This window comes from Tripterygium wilfordii, chromosome 11, assembly GCF_013401445.1.
Source record: "Tripterygium wilfordii isolate XIE 37 chromosome 11, ASM1340144v1, whole genome shotgun sequence".
Lineage (NCBI taxonomy): Eukaryota > Viridiplantae > Streptophyta > Magnoliopsida > Celastrales > Celastraceae > Tripterygium > Tripterygium wilfordii.
This window is the reverse complement of record NC_052242.1, coordinates 4,262,872-4,286,675: the sequence shown is the minus strand read 5'-3', so window position 1 is coordinate 4,286,675 and position 23,804 is coordinate 4,262,872. Positions and strand designations below refer to the sequence as shown.

At 34.8% G+C, this 23,804-nt stretch overlaps 1 protein-coding gene across 1 annotated transcript; it reads right to left on the bottom strand.

Annotated features, from left to right (window-relative positions):
- Positions 1–11,982: 11,982 nt before the first annotated feature.
- On the bottom strand, positions 11,983–15,792 carry LOC120009116 (MDIS1-interacting receptor like kinase 2-like). Its single transcript, XM_038859576.1, has 3 exons — positions 15,520–15,792; positions 12,577–12,628; positions 11,983–12,502 (listed from the first exon to the last, which is right to left on the bottom strand). The coding sequence occupies exons 1-3, from the start codon at positions 15,565–15,567 to the stop codon at positions 12,207–12,209; spliced, it is 396 nt and encodes a 131-aa protein (XP_038715504.1). The 5' UTR covers positions 15,568–15,792; the 3' UTR covers positions 11,983–12,206.
- Between the last annotated feature and the right edge of the window lie 8,012 nt (positions 15,793–23,804).

Below are 23,804 nucleotides of genomic sequence, written 5' to 3'. Positions count from 1 at the left end.
TGTTCGAGTCTATCATGGAAATATCATAACTCTTGCTACTAATGGTAATAATTATTTATTTTAATTGAGTGCTTGATTTGCTCAACTAAATTAGATTATTGTGTGCTTTTATTTTCCTTTTACTTTAACGTCATATTTTGAGCTCACTTTTTCAAAACATCAGAGGAGTTCTCTGCAATTAGGAAGAGTAGCAATGTAGTAGGCCAGTCAAAGTGGAAGATAAACATCTGATGTATTAGAAGCATTGTTTGGAGAAGTAAAAATACAAAAGATAATGAAGCCATGAAGAAGTTTTTACTGGCATATATATAAATGCTTGCGTAAACTAATCAAGTCACATACCAAAAGACACAAACACACATCAACATTAATTCCAAAAATATAGATAACAGTCGTTTAATATATATTTTGTAAATTATATCTGATTGCTTTGTATGATTAGGAACTCATCTATTTTGTTTGATTGATACGTACGGGTCAAGTTTGCATTGATTTTAAATTGTTCTATTAAGTGGTGAAATTGCTTCCATTGTATTGACTTAAAATAGGGAACAATATATATAGATTAATTACATTGACTAGTTCATATTGCTGCAATTTTTATCATTCGTTTCTTGATTTTGAGTAAGGGCATTCCCAGTTGAAATTTGGGGACGTGATTTACCCCCTCTTGTGTAGCATAGGTGCTTCAAGTCTAACATGCATTGATCTTAGTTTTGCTGTGAACAAACTGGCACAATTTACGAGCAAGCATAAATATTATAAGTTTTGCGACACATTTCAGCATCTAATGTGCCAAAGGAACTAAATGCAGGAGTGTGATAAATCTCTTAACCAAGTAGCAACAGGAGGACATTCGCCAAATTGTGAATCTGCAACAAGTAAATTATATCCTTGGCCGGCCAAGTAACTCGAGTGAGCAAGGAAAATACCGAAAATACAATGCTCAAATAAGAAGAAGAAGAAGAAGAAAAAAAAAAAAAAAAAAAGACTACTTCTTCCAAAGTTGAAAGGAGTGACAAAAACAATGCCTTCCTTCCCGTATATTGACACCCTCCGACTTGACAAAGTATTAACAGTACTCCACTTTCTCAAATGTAACAGTTTCCACAAATGTTTAAACTAGGATTAAACCCCAATTCCATATCAGTTGGAGTCATAGTTTTCCTAAACAAGAGTCCTCAAAAACTCAGGTCATCTATTGGGTAGATGGGGCACATTTATTGCATCATCAAATGCATATATATTGTACCAGCATGATAGAATGCCGGACAGTAACATGTGTGGTGTCTATTCCATCTACCTTGCCAAGACGTCAGACACTATTAATAAACTGCTAGGCATTTGGATGCCATTAAATAATGAAAGTTGTCACGACCCAAAAACGGGGCACGTAACCGGCACATGACCTCAATGGATCGGAGCCCATTGAGGCCAAGCAAGCCTCAGAGTAGATAACAGATCATTCAAATCAAACAGGAAATCATCATTTACATTATACCGATAAATCCAAAATAACGTCAGGGTCTATCGGCCATACATATCAAAATATTCTATCTGTAGTCAACGGAGCTTCTAAGATCATATATTTATACAGAATAGCAAACTACAAAATGTCAGAGAATCTACCCACACAGCAAGTGTCAAGCTCAGTAGAATCGGATAGAACTCTAAGAAGCTGTAGATGGTCCTGGATTTGTCGAATATAGTCTATCTAAAATAAAAATGTCAACGAGGAAGAGCGAGTCACAAGACTCAGTGAATGAATAATGACTCAAATAATCCAAAGCGCACAAGCGAAACTAGAAAGGTCCAACAACAGAGTAACAACAAAACTAAATAAGGCCCAATCTACCAGCATGATATTGTAGGCCCTGGGCCATCTCAGCCCAAGAACCACTTTAAAACGCGTCATGCTAGTTAAGGAAAGACTTGTCCATATAAAACACTTTACAAGCCCTCACCCAAGTGATGTGGGACGAAGGGTTTATCACATGAATTCACATAAAAAACAAACCTTTCACAAACCATGATGACCTTTTGATATTTAGTTGGATAGTAACTGATGTGAAATATTTACAAGCGCACAAATCGCACAAGTAGTAAAGAGTGAATAAAATATCATTCCCACGATGATGCTTTGGCAAATTCAAATATGTGTCAACCTAAGCAATTATCACACTAAAATGGGAAAGCGAATTGTTTAGGTTTGATTTATCTAACACTAAAGCAAGAAATTAAAGAGATTAACAACTAATTAGCAATTTAGCACTTGATTTAATCAACGAAGCAAACAAACACGAAAGTGAGTTTTCAAGAGAGTCAAACACTAGGGTTCCTAATTTCACATCCTCTTATCCAATTGAACTCCATTAATCCATTGATCCCCAATCCTAAATCCAATTGTTGACAATCAATCTCTCAACTTATTCAATGTTCTATTCCTAGATACATCGAAAGTATTTTTAATATAAATCCCTGTTATTCCTAACAATCAGATTAATATATCAAAAACACATTAAGAGCAGTGGAAATCATTTAGCGATTGTATAAGTCATAAACCTATATTTCTATGGTTCGTGTAACCTATTTTCTCTATGGATTCTTACAACCCTAGGTATCTCCTTCCGGTCTTAACCTAGACATAAAATCATCCAAATTGTGATCAAGCATTTGAAAGCAATAAACACATCCACAGAAAATCAACAATAGAATAGAGAATCAAGAACAAAGGATTAATTTCATTCAATCTTCAAAGAGGGGTTCCATTAGGACCCCTAGTTAGAGGATTAGTTCCTCATAACCAAGGAATACAAATCAAGATCTAAAATAGCAGTCATAATCACAAGAAATAGAGAGAGATACAAGAAACCCCCTGAAATCCCAGCTCTTCTCCTTGCTCCTATGCTGCCTCACAAGCTCTCCAAACCCTCACTTTCTTCCAAAAGTTGTAGCCCCTTCAAAACCCTAATTTTCTACCATTTTATACTCCCAAAAACCCTAGAGTTGTTTTTCTAACAAGTCTGTGTCGTTTTGAACTGGACCCACATGAGTTTGGGATATTTTAGGGCATTTGAAAATCTTCAAAATCGCTAACTTGGCCTGGCCGATCGATATGATTTTCTATCTATCTCTTGCTTCAGTAAAGTGGTTCGATCGATCGGGATTTATGTTCGATCGATCAAACTTCTGCTCTGACTCCAAATTTGTCCTTTTCCAATCCGATCCAGCTCATTTTCTTCAATAAGTGTCCTGACACCTTATATGTGCAAATAACAACTTCTTAGGCAATATCAATGCCAAATTGACTCTAAACGGTACAAGATTGCATGTAAAAAGATGTATAATTATATGTATATAATCAGCACTTCAGTAACTTAGAAATGAGTTGCATGGTCGACCTACATTGTGGATTCACATCTAAGCAAGAAACGACCACCTCCATGATGCGGTGCAGTTTATCAAGAACCTTTTACGGTGGAAATGAAAGGTGCTAGTCTAACAAATCATTAAGTTTAACTAGTAGAGTAGCAGATGAACATGATGCATTTGACATGATATTGCCTGGATGACTCCCTTTGAGAACTTCTAATGCCAACACTCCAAAGCTATATACGTCACACTTTTTAGTAACCTTTATCGTATAAGTAAGATCTGCAGAATAAAACAAAATAGGGAATACGATTCTATATATTTAAATTGTCCATATAACAGAAGGATGTAAATTTACCTGGTGCAATGTATCCATGTGTTCCAGCTAGTTTTGACCAATTAAATGAGTCCTGCTTGAGAAGTTTAGCGATTCTAAAGTCAGAAACACAAGCTTCGTATTCCAAGTCTAGCAAAATATTTTTGCTCGATATGTCTCGATGAATGATTGGCAGTGACAAATCATGGTACAAGATTCTCTTGGCAAGATTCTCCATATCACTTCGGCAAGGGTATATGAAAAGAATATATATTGTATTACGAATAGATATAATTTTATGGGTTTTGATTTTTACCAATCATTACCCTTGAATAAAATTATTTCTGTAAAGATATACAAATTTCTTCTAAATAATATATTGAAAAATAAATTCATCTTGAAAATTTAAATAGATCGTAAATTAATTTTTATCTAATTAAATTAAGAAATTGATTTTAGGGGATGTCCATAAACACCCCAAATAAATCAGACAGAAATCAGTCAGGCACGCGTAGGCCCGTAGGGATGCGAGTGAGTCCAAAAGGCTCACGCCCAACAAAAGATGGCCCAAAGGCCCAGCTGCTGCCACAAGGCAATAGCTATCCCGTTGCACAATATGCCCAACGTGAGAATCATAGTATATTACTAAGATGCAACTTGGTTAATTGGTGGAAAAATTGGTGATAAATCCATCTCTTAAAAGTGTTATTCTAACAAAGACACTCTTAAAAGTTTATTCCAAAGTCTATAAAGTTTAAAATACTATTCCATAAAAGAAAAAAAAAGTTAAAATATATGATTTTATTGTATAAAATACCTTCATCTTCATCCTCAAACATGGCACAAGTCATGATTCATCTCTGACCTCCATTGGAATTTTCGTCTCCATAGCCAGAAGGTTTGTCCTCACCCCCATGGCTTATTCGACAATTCTATGGCATTTTTAGTGATTTTTCATCCCCATTTTTTTTGTATTCGAACTAGATCTGCTCATACTCGCCACGGAGCTTGTAGATCTTGTTGTTTTCTTTCGATCTGTCATCACAACATTATCTTTCATATTTTTTGTGATGATTTTCGTGATCTTTTGGTTATGATGTGAGATCTGTAGACTGCAGGTGATATGTTGACCCCGTTTGGTAAGGGTTCTTTAGTAGCATTTATACTACAACTTTGTAGTATAAATGCTACTTGCCATCCAAACAAGCTTTTCTTGACACATAATTCAAGGCCATTTTCCTAGTATTTTCTTCTATTTTGGAAATGCTACAAAATGGAACCATTTTTGTAGCATTTTCATTCCCATGTTGTCCTTATCTTTGTACTGTTATCCTCATAACACCCCTTATTCCTCTTATTCTCTCTTCACCTCCCTCTTCCTACTCTTCCCCGACCCACCTGGAGCCCCCACCAATTCTGCCGCGATCGACCTCTATTCGGTTCCACCAACACCCACAGCAATACTACCAACAGAAACAACCACCGCAACTCTTGCCGAGGTATTCCCTCTCCACCCCTTGGCACTGGCACCCCATACACAGCTTCGATTTGGTACCCCAAGTTAGAGCCAACCCATATTCAGATGTCAGTTTCGATGTGGAGATGAAGAATTGAGAGAGAAAAAATAGTGAGACAAGAACCATGGGAGAAGATGAAGAATTGGCAAAGAAAATAAAGAGAGAAGCGACGAGTACCGTCCATGGGAGAAGAAAAATTTGGGGAAGAGATAAACATGTAAAATATATTACAATTTTAATATATTTAAACATAGCAGATAAATAATATTAAATATATTCCTTCTTTTAATTTCTCTTTAATTAATTTAATCTACATAAAAAATGTTTGTCATATTCCTTTTATTATTTTAAAAATCTAAATTTTTTATTTTCAGAATCATTTGTTATTTATTTTTGTATTTATTTATATTTGTTACAACTAAAATGCCTCATACCCCTACACGTAATTTATCACAATGTTACCCAACATAAATGTTACTAACAAAAATTGAATCAAACACTACCAACCATTCATGTAGCATATCTGCTACTTAAATTGTTGAGCATTTCAGCTACCACCATTTCTGCTAACATATTTGCTACTTTACAAATGCTTTACCAAACTAGGCCGTTATCTGTTTTGATTAATTTGATATCTGTCATATTGTTATCTGTGTTGCTAAATGTTATTTGTCTTGTTAAAATGTTATCTATCCTTAATGAAATGTTATCTATTTGAAGTTCTAAAATGACCAAATCGATAACATATCATAACAGATCTAAAACAGATATAATATCTACAGATTCAGATTCGATTTCAGAAGAATATTTACAGATAAACATATATAATATTGACAAAGGCAAAACAGATAAAATATCATATACGAAACATATATAATATCTACAAATTCATATCCAATTTCAGATGAAAAAAAAATAGTTCGAAAAAGCAATAAAACCTCAAAGATGATGCGCCTAGGTCCGTGAAGTTGATTGGTGGTGTTGATGGTCACCGAAGTTGGCCGTATTGGTCGGATCTAGCTCTTTTTCAAAGGTGACCGTGATTTCAAGAAGCTTTTTTGACAAATCAAGTAATAATTGATGTGCAGTGATGACTGGGCTTTGATTGGACTGACCAAGAGCTTCATTTCGATAGTTCGTTTGTCGAATAGGATGGCCAGAAGGTCAATTCCCGGTGGTCGATGTGAAGGAAAAAGAAGAGAGAGAAAAAAAAAAAGGAGAAAGAAGAATCATAGCACGCGCATGATAGTAAAATGGATGTTGGAGATATTTTTATCAACTTAACACAAATGTACCTTTTTGTAATGATTTTCCTACTTTGTCCTTTTTGAAATATATAAGTCCCAAAATATCCTTTTACCTAATTTCCTCTTAATTGATTCCTATCTAAATTCCTAATCCCAATACAATTTGAATTATCTAGAGAATAGATTAGTAATTCAAATCAATTAAAAGACTAATTGATATATTCTATTATAAGACTTAAGCCTTTCACTTAGCAATTTAAGTATATTTCTCAAGTAGGTGACACAAGGCCAACAAGCCTTTGGCCTCACTTCACTCAAGTGTATAAGATCAATGACATGGCATATGTAAAACATTTAAGTTAAGCATAAGCAATTATCACATGAATCATTTAGACAATATATAGTGCACATTTATGATCATGAATCCAAGGCATGTTATGAACAATTAAGAGTAAACAATCAACATGTAGTTTAGCAAACAACCATAACTCTTTAATCATTTTCTCTAGCATTGTAGCACATATTCAAGTCAAACATGCTCACACACATTTGGCATACAATCATCATCAAAAGCACAATATTGACCTAGAAACTAAGTCTTGGTCCAACATATAGTACCTGGTGCCATGTAACCATGTCTTGTGCTAGAATCTGAAAAATGAGACTTGTATTCCAAATCTAGCAAAACATTTTTGCTCGTATGTCTCGATGAATGATTAAGCGAATATGTAGCCCAATGATAGAGTTGAGGGGTGCAACTTAAAAGTCACGGGTTCTATTATTCGAAACAGCCTCTCCACCAGATGTGGAGTCAGGAATTGATATGTGATAGGCTAATGCATTGATTTGTTCGAAAAAGTTTTTTTGAATACTCATCTTGATGTTTGGTCTTAACCCAAAAGATTAACATAAATACATATTACAATCGATGAAAACTAATTAAAAATCATGTCAAATAAAATAATATATAAATGTATAACTAGAGCACATAAGTATTGTTATGTATTATTGTTTAATGTTAACAATAATATACTGTATAATTTCAAGGTTACTATTGCTATGTATTGTTCATTACTATTAAGTAATAAGTAAAAGGAAACTTTTCAAACATCGTAATATAAATATATAAACATATATATACACTTACTAAAAAATGCACATAAAAAGACATATACACATAGATCCATATGGTATGTAGTATATCTTAAAACCCCCTCTGCCTATGTTCTCCACATATTATGAAGGGTAAGGTTTGAGTAAATCCTACCTATCCCTAGGGATGGCAATGGGGCGGGGCGGGGCCGGGTATGCCATTCCCATCCCCGTCCCCGTCCCCGAACCCCATCCCCGCCCCCATCCCCGTCCCCATCCCCATCCCTTGAGATTCGGGGATCCCCGTCCCCGACCCCGATGGGTTGGGGATACCCGACCCGTACCCGAACCCGATGAGGAGAGTTCAATTTTTTTATATTTAAATTAGTATTTAGAAATTAGAGTATCGAGATAATCAAACTAGTATGTTTAAATATTTAATTTGTCAAAAACTTTAAAAAGATATTATATTAATATTTACATCGTAGTATAAAGTATTTAACTATTTATACTATATAATGTATAGGGTTTATGACTACATAGGGTTTACTTAGAGTTTATGACTACATGGGATTTATAATTTAGGGTTTACGTATATGATTATAATGATCCAAATTACAACAAAAAAGATATTTTGGTTTTGTTATTTAGTTAGGGTTTAGGGTTTAGGGTTTAGGACGTATTGAGTATATTTGAGTTAATGAATTGAAATGAAGTATTGAGTATATAATTATATATAATATGGACTAGGAGAGCATATCATATATTTAGTTAGGGTTTAGGGTTTAGGAAATAAGGATGTAGGGTTTAGGGTTTATGTCCTTAGGAAGTAGGGTTTAGGGTTTAGAAAGTTGGGTTTAGGGTTTAGGAGAGCATATCATAAATTTTATTATGAAAAATATAAGAAGATAAGTATACTAAATACAAATTAATATTCATATATATGTACAATATATTATATAATATATATGATATATATATATATAAATATTTATTTATTTATTAAAGAATTAAGTTCGGGTCGGGTTTGGGGCCGGGTATGGCATTACCATACCCTACCCGTCCCTACAACATTTCATTCGGGTGGCACCCGAACCCGAAATTTCGGTCCCCTATCCGGAATTTCGGGTCCCCAGACCCGCGGGTGGGATTGCCATCCCTACCTATCCCTGACCCATCCACTGTGAAAGTCTTGTGCACAAGAGTTCGTTACCTTTCATGTCTCGATGAATGATTGGTGGTGACAAATCATGGTGCGCATGTAAGACAAGGCATGTGGGACACCTGACATTCACTCTTCTACACCAATTCAATTATTTTTTGCTTCAATCATTGCCAAAAATTTTGGCCCAGCTCCCACTTTAGAAGATACCCCATAGATTAAGAGTGTGTATTTTGAATGTGTGCAGACTGTAGAAGCCATAGAACATCATAATATTATGATGCCTTATCTCTGTGAAATCCTTGACCTCCTTTGAAATTCCTTTTAATCTGCCATAATGTCAAAATCGTATAACCGTGGAATCTCTTTATAGCGACAATATCCAAAGCCGGCCCGAGTCATTTTAGTTCCCAAAGCAACAATGTATAGTGGTGATTTATTGTAAAAAGAATTCCGCAACTACATCAATCTTTAAAGTCTCAATATAACAACAGCAACTTGGTGCCCCATAAGAATAATATTCACCAGATTTCACAATTTTGAACTAACATGCAAGATTGCAAATGGCATCTGTAATGGATTAACAGAGTATGTCCTATGCCCTCATAACCTACATATCAATACCCTATGAGGTTCTGTTAATATATAAACATAGATCTAAATTCTCCATGCTAAGACTATTCTCCACTTTTTTTAAGGCTTTTCTATAGGAAAGAGGTGGTTGAGAACTTAAACATCTGTCCTGAAACAAAGCACACATCCTCCATTGGTTAAGCTAATTTTTGGGTATATTAAAAAAAATTTTTGTTAATTATGGTGCCCCAAGCCCTAACTTTAGCTGTTTTGGGTTTGGGCCGACCTTGACAATATCATTCAATGGAAGCTTAACAAATATACCACTGGATCACATGTTTCTAGTTCATTTTGTAAATTATATATATATGGACGGTGCTAGCAGCAAAGACCAAGAAGACTTGGAAAAGTCTACCACTTCACTTTTCCTCACTAGAGTTGCTCATAATTTCCTAGAAGACATGCCAGAACTCCCTGCCACTACTTGCACTCTGCACCAACATTGTTAGTGCATGTTGAACGAAAAGAATCTTCCTATTAATGCATTGACAGAGTCAATAGTAGTAGAAGTAAATGGCCGGTGCGGATGGTGTATCCTCCAACAATAAAAAGTGACAAAAATGCATTGTTCATGAACCTCACTGTTAAGTATTGTCACATCACATTAAGTATTCACTTTTGTATATTCACCATTCATACACCAACAAGAACGGAAACGTGGGCCTCCACTTCTTATCTATTATAATTCCTAAAACCACCCTGGGCACGCGTGCATGAGTGTGTGGAATTTTTTATCAGTTTTGACCCTGTGACGTTATAATGGACTAAAGTAAAAGAAAAATTAAATAATTTTAATTTTAATTATTTAAAAATATGTTTATTGTATTATCAAAGTTAGTGATGCAAACATGTCAATCAAACTACGGATCACAAAAAAATTGGTTAACGATTGGATAACAAAATGTGTTTACGAAATATTTATATGTCTGAATCTTAATTCGGATTGGATTTCAGACGTACTAAATTAACTAAATCCGAACAAATAAATAGGATAATAGTCTAATGTGGGTTAGGTTCCAGACAAGTAAATCGAATAAGATTTATGTGTTTAGACCTCAGTTTTAAACTAGACAAAATTTTGTGTTTAGACATAGATTTCGAACATGTATAACTTATGTTGAAACATATTATGCTAGTTTTAAAATGCTATCAATTTGAACAATTTTATTAGCATTTTCATTTCTATTCCTTTTATGTCCTTAGTATTTCATTGTTGTTCTCATTCTATCCCTCACTCATTAATTAATTAATTATCTTTATTTAATAATATTTATTTTATAAATTATCTTCATTTTATAAATTATTTTTTATATATACATTTATTTGCCTCTGTTATAACTAAAATGCATGATATCCCTGCACGTAATTTGTCACAAATATTAAATGATTTTTCATTTATATGCATATTATATGATTTTTCAAGAGGTGTAAATGTTACTATGTTACAAATATTATAATTCAGTGAAATTATTTTGGGATAATCGAGTTAATTGGGGATAAATATTTTGAAGCTACAGGGGCTCCTTCACTCTCAATGCAACGCGATTGACCGTATTTTTATGTCAAAAACAAGATATTTGTTTAAATTTATCCTCCTTCAAATATTGATAGTAGGTAACCCAAATCTATGTGACATGCTGATCCAGCAATGAAAATCACGATTCGTTTCGTGGTCTCTCCTCTTGTGTGAGACGGACTGACAACCATGAAGAACTTGAATTTTAAAAAAGATAGAGAGTGAGGGTGAGAAGGAGATAACTAGGGTAAATACAAGAGAGATAGTATGAAAAATTTTGAATTTTAAAATTTTTTACAGCTAGTCAATGACATGGATATACCACTTTGGCACCATATAAACTTGGGTTTTGTTGGGTAGCGCTATGCATTTTTTTTTAGTACAAATAAAAATACAATGTACGATACACCATCAGAGCAAATTTATGAAAATACAAGTGTTAACAAACCCCATGTAGGAGGTACAAATCAAGCTCATATAGGGGTAGACTATCAAACCCACGTAGGGGCACAAATAAATTTGTCACTCAATCAATGACTCATTTGCGATAACAGTATATATTGGGCTCTATGTCATTTTTGTTTATTCATTAATTGCTTAACCGTCAATGGTTTTTATCCATCCATGTCTCTTTCTAATTTCTTAAATTGAAGTCAAAATTATTAAGTTTTAAATATAGCAAATTTATTACCACAACAGACTTTAAACGAGTCACTGTCTAACAACAACTAAAAAGAAAATATCAAAAAAGAAAATAAAAAATGGAAGAAAAAAAAATTGTCATTGTCATTGTACATGGACAGTAAACTCTAGCTTTCCCACTTTAAAACGATCAGCACTAGGCTGACAGCTGACGCCTGTGCGTGACTATCGATACGTAAGAGAATAAAAAATGACGTTACACTTTTCATTGAGGGCTGTTTTGTCATTTGTCAATGTCAATAGGGGTTTATATAACAAAAAAAAATGAGGGTGTCAATAATAACACCCATTTTTATTTCTCACATTTCTTTTTTTAGGATCGGAGCCTTCATGCTTTCTTTTTAAAATCAATGGGATTGCACATTATATACAAACAATGCATAACAGGCTAATAGTGACTTGTTCATTCACTTAAAATTGATTGATGGAGTTACAATTATTTTGTTTTTATTTATAGATCCCATGTCAAATTACAAATTTATTCACTCATTACTCATTGATCATACACTATTATAGTCCCAGCATCAATAATTTGGAGATGCAGATATTATTACATGTTATCTCATAATTTGCTTCCTTAAACTGCACAAGACTTTAGTACTATTTTCAAAAGACAAACCTTTCACAAGCCATGATCACCTTCAAATATTCAGTTGGATAGTAACTTAGAAACGAGTTGCATTGCCGGCCTACATTGTGGATTCACATCTATGCATGAAATTGCCACCTCTAAGATGCGGTTCAGTTTATCAAGAACCTTGTACCGTGGAGGTGAAAGGCGTTGGTCTAACAAATTATTAAGTTTAACTTGTAGAGTGGCAGAAGATGAAGATGATGCACTTGACATGATATCGCTTGGATGACTCCCTTTGAGAACTTCTAGTGTCAACACTCCAAGGCTATATACGTCACATTTTTCAGTCATCTTCATTGTATAAGCAAGCTCTGTAGATTAAAACAAAATGATGAATATGATTCTATACATTTAAAATCAATACAATAGAAGGATGTAAATTTACCTGGTGCGATGTATCCATATGTTCCAGCTAGTTTTGACCAATTAGATGAGTCCTGCTTGAGAAGCTTAGCAGTGCCAAAGTCAGAAACATTAGCTTCGTATTCCACGTCTAATAAAATATTTTTGCTCGATATGTCTCGATGAATGATTGGCAATGGCAAATCATGGTGCATGTAAGACAAGGCGTGCGAGACCCCTTTGATGACATTCATCCTCCTACACCAATCCAATTCTTTCGCTTCCTCATCGTTGCTTAGAATTTTGGCCAGGCTACCTCTCTGAAGATAATCATAGACTAAGAATGTGTATTTTGAATGTATGCAGAAGCCATGGAGTTTCACAACATTCCGATGCTTTATCTCTGTTAAGGCCTTGACCTCATTGAAAAACTCCTTTTGATCTGCTGAATTGCTACTGTCAAGTAAACAGTGGAATCTCTTGACAGCTACAATATCACCTGATGGAAGGTCAACTTTATAGACAATTCCATGAACTCCTTCCCCAATGCAATACATGACATCGAAGTTGTTAGTTGCTTCCAAGATGTCTTCAAATTTCACTACGCTATCAAGAATAGATAATGTAAGTGATTGCTTGTTGTTCTCAGGGTCGCCCTTCCTTCGTCTTTGGAAATTACAAAACACAATAATTATCACAAAGCATATAGCAAGTGCTCCCAAGAGAGGAAACACAACTATAAACACAATCTTATATCTCTTCTTTGAACCATGTTTATCTTCCCTGTGTGGCAGCTGACATGGTTGCAATCCACTCACATTGCCACACAATCCTTTGTTTCCTTGGAATGCTTCCGCTGGAGCACTTTGAAATACTTTGTTGTTTGGAATAGGACCCGAAAGATTATTGAAGGAGAGATTTAGAGTTACCAGGTCTTGCAACTTGATGAATTGTGTTGGTATTTCTCCGATAAGCAAGTTATGACTCAAATCAAGTTCAGAAAGGTGAACTATTTCAGATATTTTACTTGGAATTCTTTGGCTCAATTTGTTGCAACTCAAATTCAAGTAATGAAGATTCAACAAGTCTCCGATACTGTCAGGCATGTTGCTCAATATGTTCCCTGATAAGTCGAGAACTTGGAGAACAGTAAGTGATCCGATCTCAGGAGGAATATGACCAGAAAGATTATTTCCATTTAACCTCAGTTTCAACAAATTAGTCAACTTTCCCAATTCGCTAGGGATCCCTCCGATCAAATGATTCATAGAAAAATCAAGATCATATAGCTGAGTCCAATTTCTAATCTCTTTAGGTATCTTACCACTCATGTTATTCCCAGCAATCCATAGAGTGGCTAATTGTGAGCACTGACCCCACTTGAGTGAAATTTCTCCTGAAAATTGATTGTGGCTCATATCAATAAAGGTCAAGTTTGGATAGACTCCAAAGTCTGCATCTGTATTTCCTTCTAGTTGGTTGTCATTAAGACGAACTCTAGTCAAGCTTGTGCAATTTCTAATGTCTTTGGGTACCGAGCCTACCAAATGGTTATTGCTTATGCCGAAATACTGGAGTAATCTACCGCTACAAACATTTTCGGGTAAGTGACCAGTGAGCAGGTTGTCATACAAAGCAAGAGATGTCAACTTCGTCAAGTTTCCTATTTCTATAGGAATGGATCCAGAGAGTTGATTTTTGCCTACATTGAAAGTTTCCAAGTTGCTTATATTCCCCAATGAAGTTGGAAGAGAACCACTTAACTCATTAAAGCTTAAATCCAATGAAAGAAGGGACTTCAGTCTTCCCAATTCTTCAGGTATGGACCCCGAAAATAAATTTTCCTTGAGCTGCAAAATCTCTAACCTGCTCAACTTTTCAAGGAAAGCTGGAAGTGAACCACTAAGTTGATTACCACTCAACTGTAAGTGAATAAGAGCCGTCAAGTTTCCCATCTCTCTAGGTATGGAGCCAGATAGAGTGTTATTATATAGGTAAAGATAATGGAGACCTCTTAGGCCATCAAATGAGGTCGGAATTTGACCACTGAGTTGATTATTGCTCAAATCTAGATTAGAAACGGAGCTCATATTTCCTATTTCCCAAGGGATGGAACCAGTTAGCTGATTTTGATGCAAGTAAAGTGTCGTAACTTGAGTCAACAAGCCAATTGCAGGTGGAATTATTCCTGAAAGTCTATTGTTATGCAACTGAAGGAAGACAAGCTTGGAGAGATCACCAAGTCTTGTTGGGATGGAACCGGATAGTGAATTATTGAAGAGATTCAGGTTAGTCAAGTTACTCAAATTACACACAGAAGTTGGAATGGGTTCAACTAGAAAGTTATTGTGGAGGTGAATCTCAATGAGGGACTTTAGCTCATGACCTATCTCTTGAGGAATTGAGCCATTTAGTTGATTATCATTGAGCGCAAGAGCCTCAAGTTGAGTTAGCTGGACAAGTGTAGGTGGGATTTGCCCTGACAATCGATTGTGATGTAAGTGAAGGCCCTTAAGAGTGCTCAACAACCAAATTGTAGGTGGAATTAACCCTGAAAGTCTATTAATTGACAACTTAAGGAAGACAAGCTTGGAGAGCTGACCAAGTTCAGGTGGGATGGAACCGGATAGTGAATTATTGTGGAGATTCAAACTAATCAACTGACTCATATTACCCAAAGAAGTTGGAATGGCTCCACCTAGAAAGTTGTTCAACAGGTCAAGCCAATTGAGGGACTTTAGCTGACCTATTTCTGGTGGAATTGAGCCATTTAGTTGATTATCATTGAGCACAAGAGTCTCCAGATGAGTTAGCTGGGCAAGTGTAGGTGGGATTTGCCCTGAAAACTGATTCGTCGACAAATCAAGGTGGATGAGGTTGGAGAGATGATTGAGTTCAGGAGGGATGAAACCATGAAATGCATTCATGCTAAGATTAAAAGATGAGAGATTGGAAAAAGATGAGAATGAAAAGTTATAGAGCGTACCAAGTATGCCACAACTGGTAAGGTTAATGACGGTGATACTTCCAGCATTGTTGCAAGAGACACCGAACCAAGTACAATGACTCACTTTGGTTGAATTGAGAATGGACCATGAAGACAAGAGAGGCTGAGTTTGATTTTGAAAACTGGCTTTCCATCTAAGAAGAGCTTGTGCTTCCTCTGTAGAATCAGAAGCAACAATCAGAAACAAAGTAATCGAAAGGAAAATGAAGAGGGAAAAAAGTGAGAAGGCAATAGGCTTCATTGTGTATGTTTTCTTTCTGAGTGAAGTATGTGATATTGCTACTTCACTGTCTACACATATAAATAGGAAGAGTTGGCACTAAAAGATCATAAAGATTTGGTAAAGTCTGCCACCGAACTTAAACCACTTGCACTCTGAATTGACAGGAGTGGCAAAGTTATTCCTACTAAAAAACAAAGTCAATAGACTTACTTAATGAGAACAGATGACTATTTTAACTGAATCAGACGTTTTAGAAGCATCAGATTGTACAAATTTTAAGGAAACGTTTCCTTTATTTTTATCATAAATAAAAATAAAATCAACTTTGGCTTGTAGGAATTGAGAAAGACAGATACATTGGTACAGCAAGTCTGTGTTCTTTTGTCTAGAGAATACCAAGACAGAGATATATGGTTGTTCTATTATGATGGCAACGTTGTTAAAAACTCTTTGCACAATCGAAGGCAGAGCCACAAAATCATCTTAAAGAGAGCGCGATCTAATTCGTGACTCAACTCATTTATCTCAAACTTGGTTTGACTTTCATTTTTTCAGGACTCGAGATAATATCTATCTGAATTTGTGTCATTGCTTCAACAATTTTAAGAGATGAGATTTGTTCTCCAGGGTCAAGTTTGCATTGATTTTAAATTGTTCTATTAGTTGGTGAAATTGCTTCCGTTGTATTGACTTAAAATAGGGAACAATATATATAGATTAGTTACATTGACTAGTTCATCAATATTGTTGCTATTTTTATCATTTGTTTCTTGATTTTAAGTAAGGACATTCCCAGTTGAAATTTGAGGACGCGATTCACCCCTCTTGTGTAGCATAGGTGCTTCAAGTCTAACATGCATTGATCTTAGTTTTGCAGTGAACAAACTGGCACAATTTATGAGCAAGCATAAATATTATAGGTTTTGCGACACATTTCAGCATCTAATGTGCCAAAGGAACTAAATGCAGGAGTGTGATAAATCTCTTAACCAAGTAGCAACAGGAGGACATTCGCCAAATTGTGAATCTGCAACAAGTGAAATTATATCCTTGGCCGGTCAAGTAACTCGAGTGAGCAAGGAAAATACCCAAAGTTGAAAGGAGTGACAAAAACAATGGCTTCCTTCCCATTTTGACACCATATATAGAACAGTTACTGGTCCCTTCTATCATCTCAGAAGTGCAGGGGATGAAATCAATTCATTGGAGGATGAAATTTATGATAACTAGCTTCAACACCCAAGTTTGAAATATACTGTGCTATACAAGCCTTGGAACCTATCTGCGTTATAATAAAAGTGAGGCCAATTGAAATACAGTTCCCTTTGAGTAAATCATTCATGACATTATTTGAGTAACAGAAAGAGAGTTTGAATGAAGGAGAAGGGGAGATAAAAATAGCCACCTTGACCTTATAAAAGTGAGCTAGGCCAATTGAAATACAGTTTCTTCTTTGTTTCCATCAGCAGCTTTGCACACAGTCACACAGACCAATAGTAAATATCAGTACCAACAGTAAATCCATTTCAATGGGCGACATATATCATCCAAACCAATTCTCCTCAATCTATATTGACACCCTCCGACTTGACAAACTATTAACGGTACTCTACTTTCCCAAACGTAACAGTTTCCACAAAAGTTTAAACTAGGATTAAACCCCCATTCCATGTCAGTTGGAGTCATAGTTTTCCTAAACAAGAGTCCTTCAAAAACTCAGTCATCTATTGGGTAGATGGGCCTGGGCCACATTTATTGCATCATTAAATGCATATATATTGTACCAGCATGATAGAATGCCGGACAGTAACATGTGTGGTGTCTATTACATCTACCTTGCCAAGATGTTAGACACTATTAATGAACTGCTAGGCATTTAGATGTCATTAGAAAATGAAAGTTGTCACGACCCAATAACAGGGCATATGACCCGGACATTACCTCAATGGACCAGAGCCCATTGAGGCCAAGCAAGCCTCAAAGCAGATAACAAACCATTCAAATCAAACAGGAAATCATCATTTACATTGTACCGATAAATCCAAAATAACGTCAAGCCCTATCGGCCATACATATCAAAATATCCTATCTGTAGTCAACGGAGCTTCTAAGATCATACATTTATACAGAATAGCAAAATACAAAATGTCAGAGAATCTACCCGCACAGCAAGTGTTAGGCTCACCAGAATCATATAGAACTCTAAGAAGCTATAGATGGTCCTGAATCTGCCAAAGATAGTCTATCTGAAATAAAAATGTTAATGAGAAAGCGTGAGTCACAAGACTCAGTGAATGAATAATGACTCAAATAATCCAAAGGGGACAAGCAAAATTGAAAAGGTCCAACAACATAGTAACAACAAAACTAAAGAAGGCCCAATAATCAAAACCATGATCGAACATCTGACAACACGTATGCCATGTATGAATCATACCATATCTTTTTCGAAAAGCACAACTTGATAACCTGAAAACCTTAAATTAGCCTTAAACATGGCATACCAACAGAACATGGATAAACTGGAAACCAAAACTAATGGGAGGACTCTCAAGCATAATCAAACCTCAGCACATCAAGTGTCGTAAATTAAACCTCAGCACACAAGTGCTGCCTCAAACCTCAGCACATCAAGTGTCGTATATCAAACCTCAACACAACAAGTGCCGTAACAAACCTCAACACATTAGGTGTCGTATCTGCATACATAACCTGGAGCACCAAGGCTAATGAATATTGCCGTTAGCATACAGAATCCTACCAGACAGTCACTACCATAGAATACATAATCAAGGTCAACAATTAACAAACTTGAACCTGAACAAAAGGTTCATCAAACCAGGAATACTGACAAAAGGTTCTTTTATTCTATTTTTATAAAAAGTTAAACGTGTTTACTATTTTAACAGAAACAAACGGATACGTTAGAAGCATCACGTCGTACATATTTTAAGGGAAACGTCATATTTATTTTTATTATAAATAAAAAGAAAAGTCTCTCTGGCTAATAGGAACTGAGAAAGACAGATAAACTGGTACAATAATTGTGTTTTTATGTCCAAAGAATATCATGCTAGAGAGATACGGTTGTTTTAGATTAATCTTATTTACACCCCGGCTTTTGCAACGATATTCCTACTTACAAACAAGAGTCAAGGTGAGCATGTTTTACGCGCAAGAGACTTATTTCATGAGGAAAGTTGCTTGGAAGTCATCAAGAGTTCAAGACAAAATAATTCCTGGATTTTTTTTGACACTTTTTAATATATACGTAAATATATGGAATAAAAATTAAATACTATTTCAATATTAATATTTATTTAATTGGTCTATTAATCTACGATGGAATATTATTTGTAATTATTTCAGTCATTCACTAGTGATTCATGTAGTTACTTAGAGGTGCCGGGGTTCTCGTGTGCTATAGCTTTTAATGGGGCTCAAAAATATTTTATAAAAATTTGAAAAATTATATTTAAATTTTGATCAGTTTCACGAATCCAATCATATATTTTTGTTTGAAACAAAAATAAAATTCAATATAAAGAATGTTTTTTGTATATATTCAACAATCCATAATTAGTATGTACTTTTCATGTTAAATTTGATTTTTTCGGACAAAAAACATATCGTTGAATTCGTTAAACTAAATACTACACATTTATTATTGTTAAAAAAATTTTAAAAATTTGATGCTCCAAAAGGCTACTATAGCAAGACCTGTTGTAGTTTTACTATAGCGGGACTTACTAGCTACTGTAGTTTAACTAATGCAGGCCCCAATCATTCGTTACTTAGTCTACTATCTCACAATTAATCATTAAAACTAGTAACTGTACAAGGTGTTTTTAAGAAACGACGTATAAATAGCTTTGAAAATGGACCGATGGTTGCGTATCACTAATCAATAATTTGGCTAATTTTAGTTAAATTGTAATTAGTTACTCTACTATTTCATGATTATTTATTAATCATTAAAGTTAATGAATGTAAAAGATATTTTTTGATTCATGATGATAGGAATCATGGTGTTGAAGGGGAAAGATATTCAGCGGATCTTCTATTATCAACGTTTCTAGTGTGTTCCTGTGATATATATTTGATTCATAGTGATGAGACTCCCAAATCTAAAAGAGATCGGTTTCTCTTGTTGAAGGGAAAGTCAAAATCTTTGATCTAGAATCATGGTGACGTAAAACAATGTCGTCCAAGAGGATCTGACGATAGCCATTGTTTGTATATTTCCTTTTTTAGTTCTCATGTAATCAATGGTGAACCTACTTTTATTGCACTAGGGGCACGGGGCCCCAAATCCTTGCTACATCTTGCTAATGAGCAATATTAGTGTGTGCTTTTATTTTTACCAAATGTAAATGAATATTGGGGTTTTTATCGATACGAACAAAACTTAAAAGTTGTATTCTAACAAGAACAGTATAAAAAACTATAAAAAAAAAAAAGACAAAGTCTAATAACTTACCAAAATACCCTCTCCTTCTTCTTCTTCCTCCTTCTTCCTTGCGCCACTATATCGAAAGTTGGTCGTCCGGCCATCATTTTCGACTAATGAACTACTGAAATGAAGCTCTAAGTCAGCCCGATCAAAGCCCAGTAGAAAATCACCAACAGTAGAAAATCACTTAAGTCACTCAAAAAACTTCGTGAAATCACGGCCACCATTTGAAAAAGAGCTAGATCCGGCCACTATCGACGACCATCAACACCTCCAATCAACTCCACATACCAAGACGCATCACCTTTGAGGTTATATTACTTTTTTAAACTTTTTTTCCCATCTAAAATCGGATCTGAATCTGCAGATATTATATCTGTTTCGTATATGATATTATATCTATTTTGTATATGTCAATATTATATATGTTTTGTATCTGTCAATATTTTTCTAAAATCGAATCTGAATCTGCAAATATTATATCTATTTTAGATATGTTCTGATATGTTATCGGGTTTGGTCATTTTGGAACTTAAAACAGATGACATTTCACTAAGGACAGTTAACATTTTAATAAAACAGATAACATTTAGCAAGACATATAACATTACGACAAATATCAAATTAATTGAAACAGATAACATGTAGCAAGACATATAACATTACGATAGATATCAAATTAATTGAAACAGATAACATATCACCTGCCATATACAGATCTCACATCAAAACCAAAAAACCACGAAAATCACCACAGAAACTGCTGAAAATAATGATGTGATGACAGATCAAAGGAAAACAACAAGATCGACAAGTCTCGTGGTGAGTATGAGTAGATCTAGTTCGAACACAACAAAAATTCGGATGTAAAATCACTAAAAAATATCATAGAACTCTCGAATAAACCACGAGGGGCGGAGATGAAGCTTCCGACAGGGAAGACAAAGCTTCTGGCGGAGGTCCAAGATAAATCATGTGCAGGAGACATGTGTCATGTTTGAGGATGAGATAAGGGTATTTTAGAGACGAAGCTTCCGACGGCGAAGACAAAGCTTCCGGCGGAGATCCAAGATAAATCATGTGCAGGAGGCATGTGTCATGTTTGAGAAAGAAGATAAGAGTATTTTAAACAATAAAATCATATATTTTGACTTTTTGTCCTTATTAGAATATTAGCTCAAACTATATGAACTTTATGGAATAAGACTTTTAAGAGTGTCCTTATTAGAACTCCCATGAATATTAGTGTGTGCTTTTATTTTTGTTAAATTTATTTAATAAAAATATAAACGGAAGCATTACATATTTGTATAGTCCCTACACTTATCCTTATGTCATCTAGATTATGAATAATTAGGGACACATATCATTTTTTAAATATAAATGAAGTTAAAGTCTTAAAGATCCTCTATAAGGCACTTTCGTAATTTGATTAAAAAGTCAGCACATTTTAGTCTTCCTACGCACCGCGTTTCATTTAAAGTACGAAATGGGTGGTTGAATAAGCTTTTATGTGCATTTATGTCATTTCGCTACAATTTGTTTGATTTGCATTGTTTGACGCCGGTCCTATCCCATTGTTCTAAAGTCTATCACCGGGTCCCATCCCATTGCTCTAAAGTCTAATGAATCAAAACAGAAAAATATTGCAATTAAATCATTACATATCTCTCAGTTGATAACCCATCTCCCTCTCATATTCATAGACTCTGCCGCATTAAATCTTGTTAAAATTGAATCCACCGACCACGATCTATTTCCACTATCCTTGCCATGGCAGTAGGAACCGCTTCCATCCATACCGTTGAGTCTCCTCATGAAAAGGAAAGCTTTGCTAGACTTGACTTGGGTGCGTTAAGTCAATTTTTAATAATATTAATTTATTATTTTAAATAACATTAATTGATTAATATTAAATATAATGAATTTATTATTTTAAATGGAATTAAATTATTATTTTAAATAGAAGTAGTTTATATTAATAGAATAAACAAAGGAAAGAGAAATAAATATTATTTTAATGCCGTAGAGAATATGATAAGTAATCTGATGAAGTATTGGTTGGATAAAGAATTTGTAAAATAGGAGAAAGTGACATTTTATCTGTATTTTAGGGAAACTGATGCAGCTGCTCTAAATATACTATCATGATCAAATTTATTTCGATGAAGCCAAATAAGTCTCATTGTAATAGTCATTGTACTGATCTCCAATTAAGAAAGTTGATGTGATAATCTTATCCAAAATTGAGGAAAATTCACGTGGTACATAGAACCCAGTTTTTGAATTTCATTCATATTTGCGCAAAACACATCTTAGCCGCCGGACAATCCCATAATGCATGCATAACAGTCTCATCAGAATGATGGCATACTGGACATTTTCGATCCATGAATTGCCCTCCATAAGAACACTCTTGTAGAGGGTGGAACCGTAAAGCTCCATAAGATTTAATTGTTAAAAACAATGAAACTATTCTATGTTTAATTATTTGCTTCTTTTTTATTGTATCAATTCTGGTTTGAAGATTCGATTTCTAAGCACCAAGGCTCAGACTAATAGCAAACGATTCTTATGACTCCGTAAAATTAACCTCTCGTGGAAAATATATCTCTTTTGGTGGAAAAACAAGTAATTTATAGTGAGTGGACAAAAAAGTTGTTATATTTTTCATTATTTCGTTTGGTAAAAAAATAAATTTGACGTTTAAAATTATTTTTTTCTTTACGTTGAGCATCATAAAATAAACGAAAAAAAATTAAAATAATAATAAAGGTTTGGTTGACAATCACACAATCTTTGAGTGTAATCCCAAACATCAAAATTCAAACTTCTCCAATTTACAAGTGAGAGAAGAAAATTAATAATAATGATAAGGATTCCAGCAACTGCTAATTTATACGCACATAATTTTATGTGCATCATGTGGAGCTCACGAATTCACTTGGATCTTGTGCGTCCTACTAAGCCGTTAGGATAATTAGGATACCAACTATTGAGATCTTTGGATGTGTTTAATAGCATACATGCTACTTACTAATGCACCAAACAACAATATTTGAGCCAAAACTCCCAAGACAATTTTTCAGACCATTATGGGACAATTCTCAAATTGTTCAGAATTTGACAATTTTCGGACCATTCTTGGACAATTACGCATTTCTTTCCCAATTTATCCTTACTTGATTATTGAACTGACTATATTACCCCTATTACTTTTAGAGCTCCACTACTGCACCCAATTATTCACCATCGCGACACCTTTGCTTCTCCTTCATCCAACACATCTTCCAGTGCAGCTTTTGTCGTGGTTAACATCCAGCTCCAGCGACGCCTCGCGATTCCGATGCTGATAAGGTCTTCTTATTTTTGGTCGTGTAGTCTGAATTCTTGGTCGTGTTCTTATTGTCTCTGATTTCCATCTTCATCTTCCATTGTAGTTTCCGCAGTGGTTATCGTCTAGCTCCAACGACGCGGGTAACAATTCGCTTGATGATTGAGAAGCTTTGATTGATCAAATTCTTGTTGTTCGATGAAAATCACACACAATTAAAGACATTTATTCGCATCAAACAATAAAGACATCAG

What these genes read in the sequence shown, in the direction of transcription:
- LOC120009116 (XM_038859576.1), bottom strand. Translation starts at nt 15,567, where the DNA reads ATGCTGGAAGTATCACCGTCATTAACCTTACCAGTTGTGGCATACTTG. An exon ending in TACCAGTTGTGGCATACTTG is followed by an intron (nt 12,629 to 15,519) that starts GTACGCTCTATA and finishes CTTCTCAAGCAG; the next exon opens with GACTCATCTAATTGGTCAAA. An exon ending in ATATGGATACATCGCACCAG is followed by an intron (nt 12,503 to 12,576) that starts GTAAATTTACAT and finishes TTTAATCTACAG; the next exon opens with AGCTTGCTTATACAATGAAG.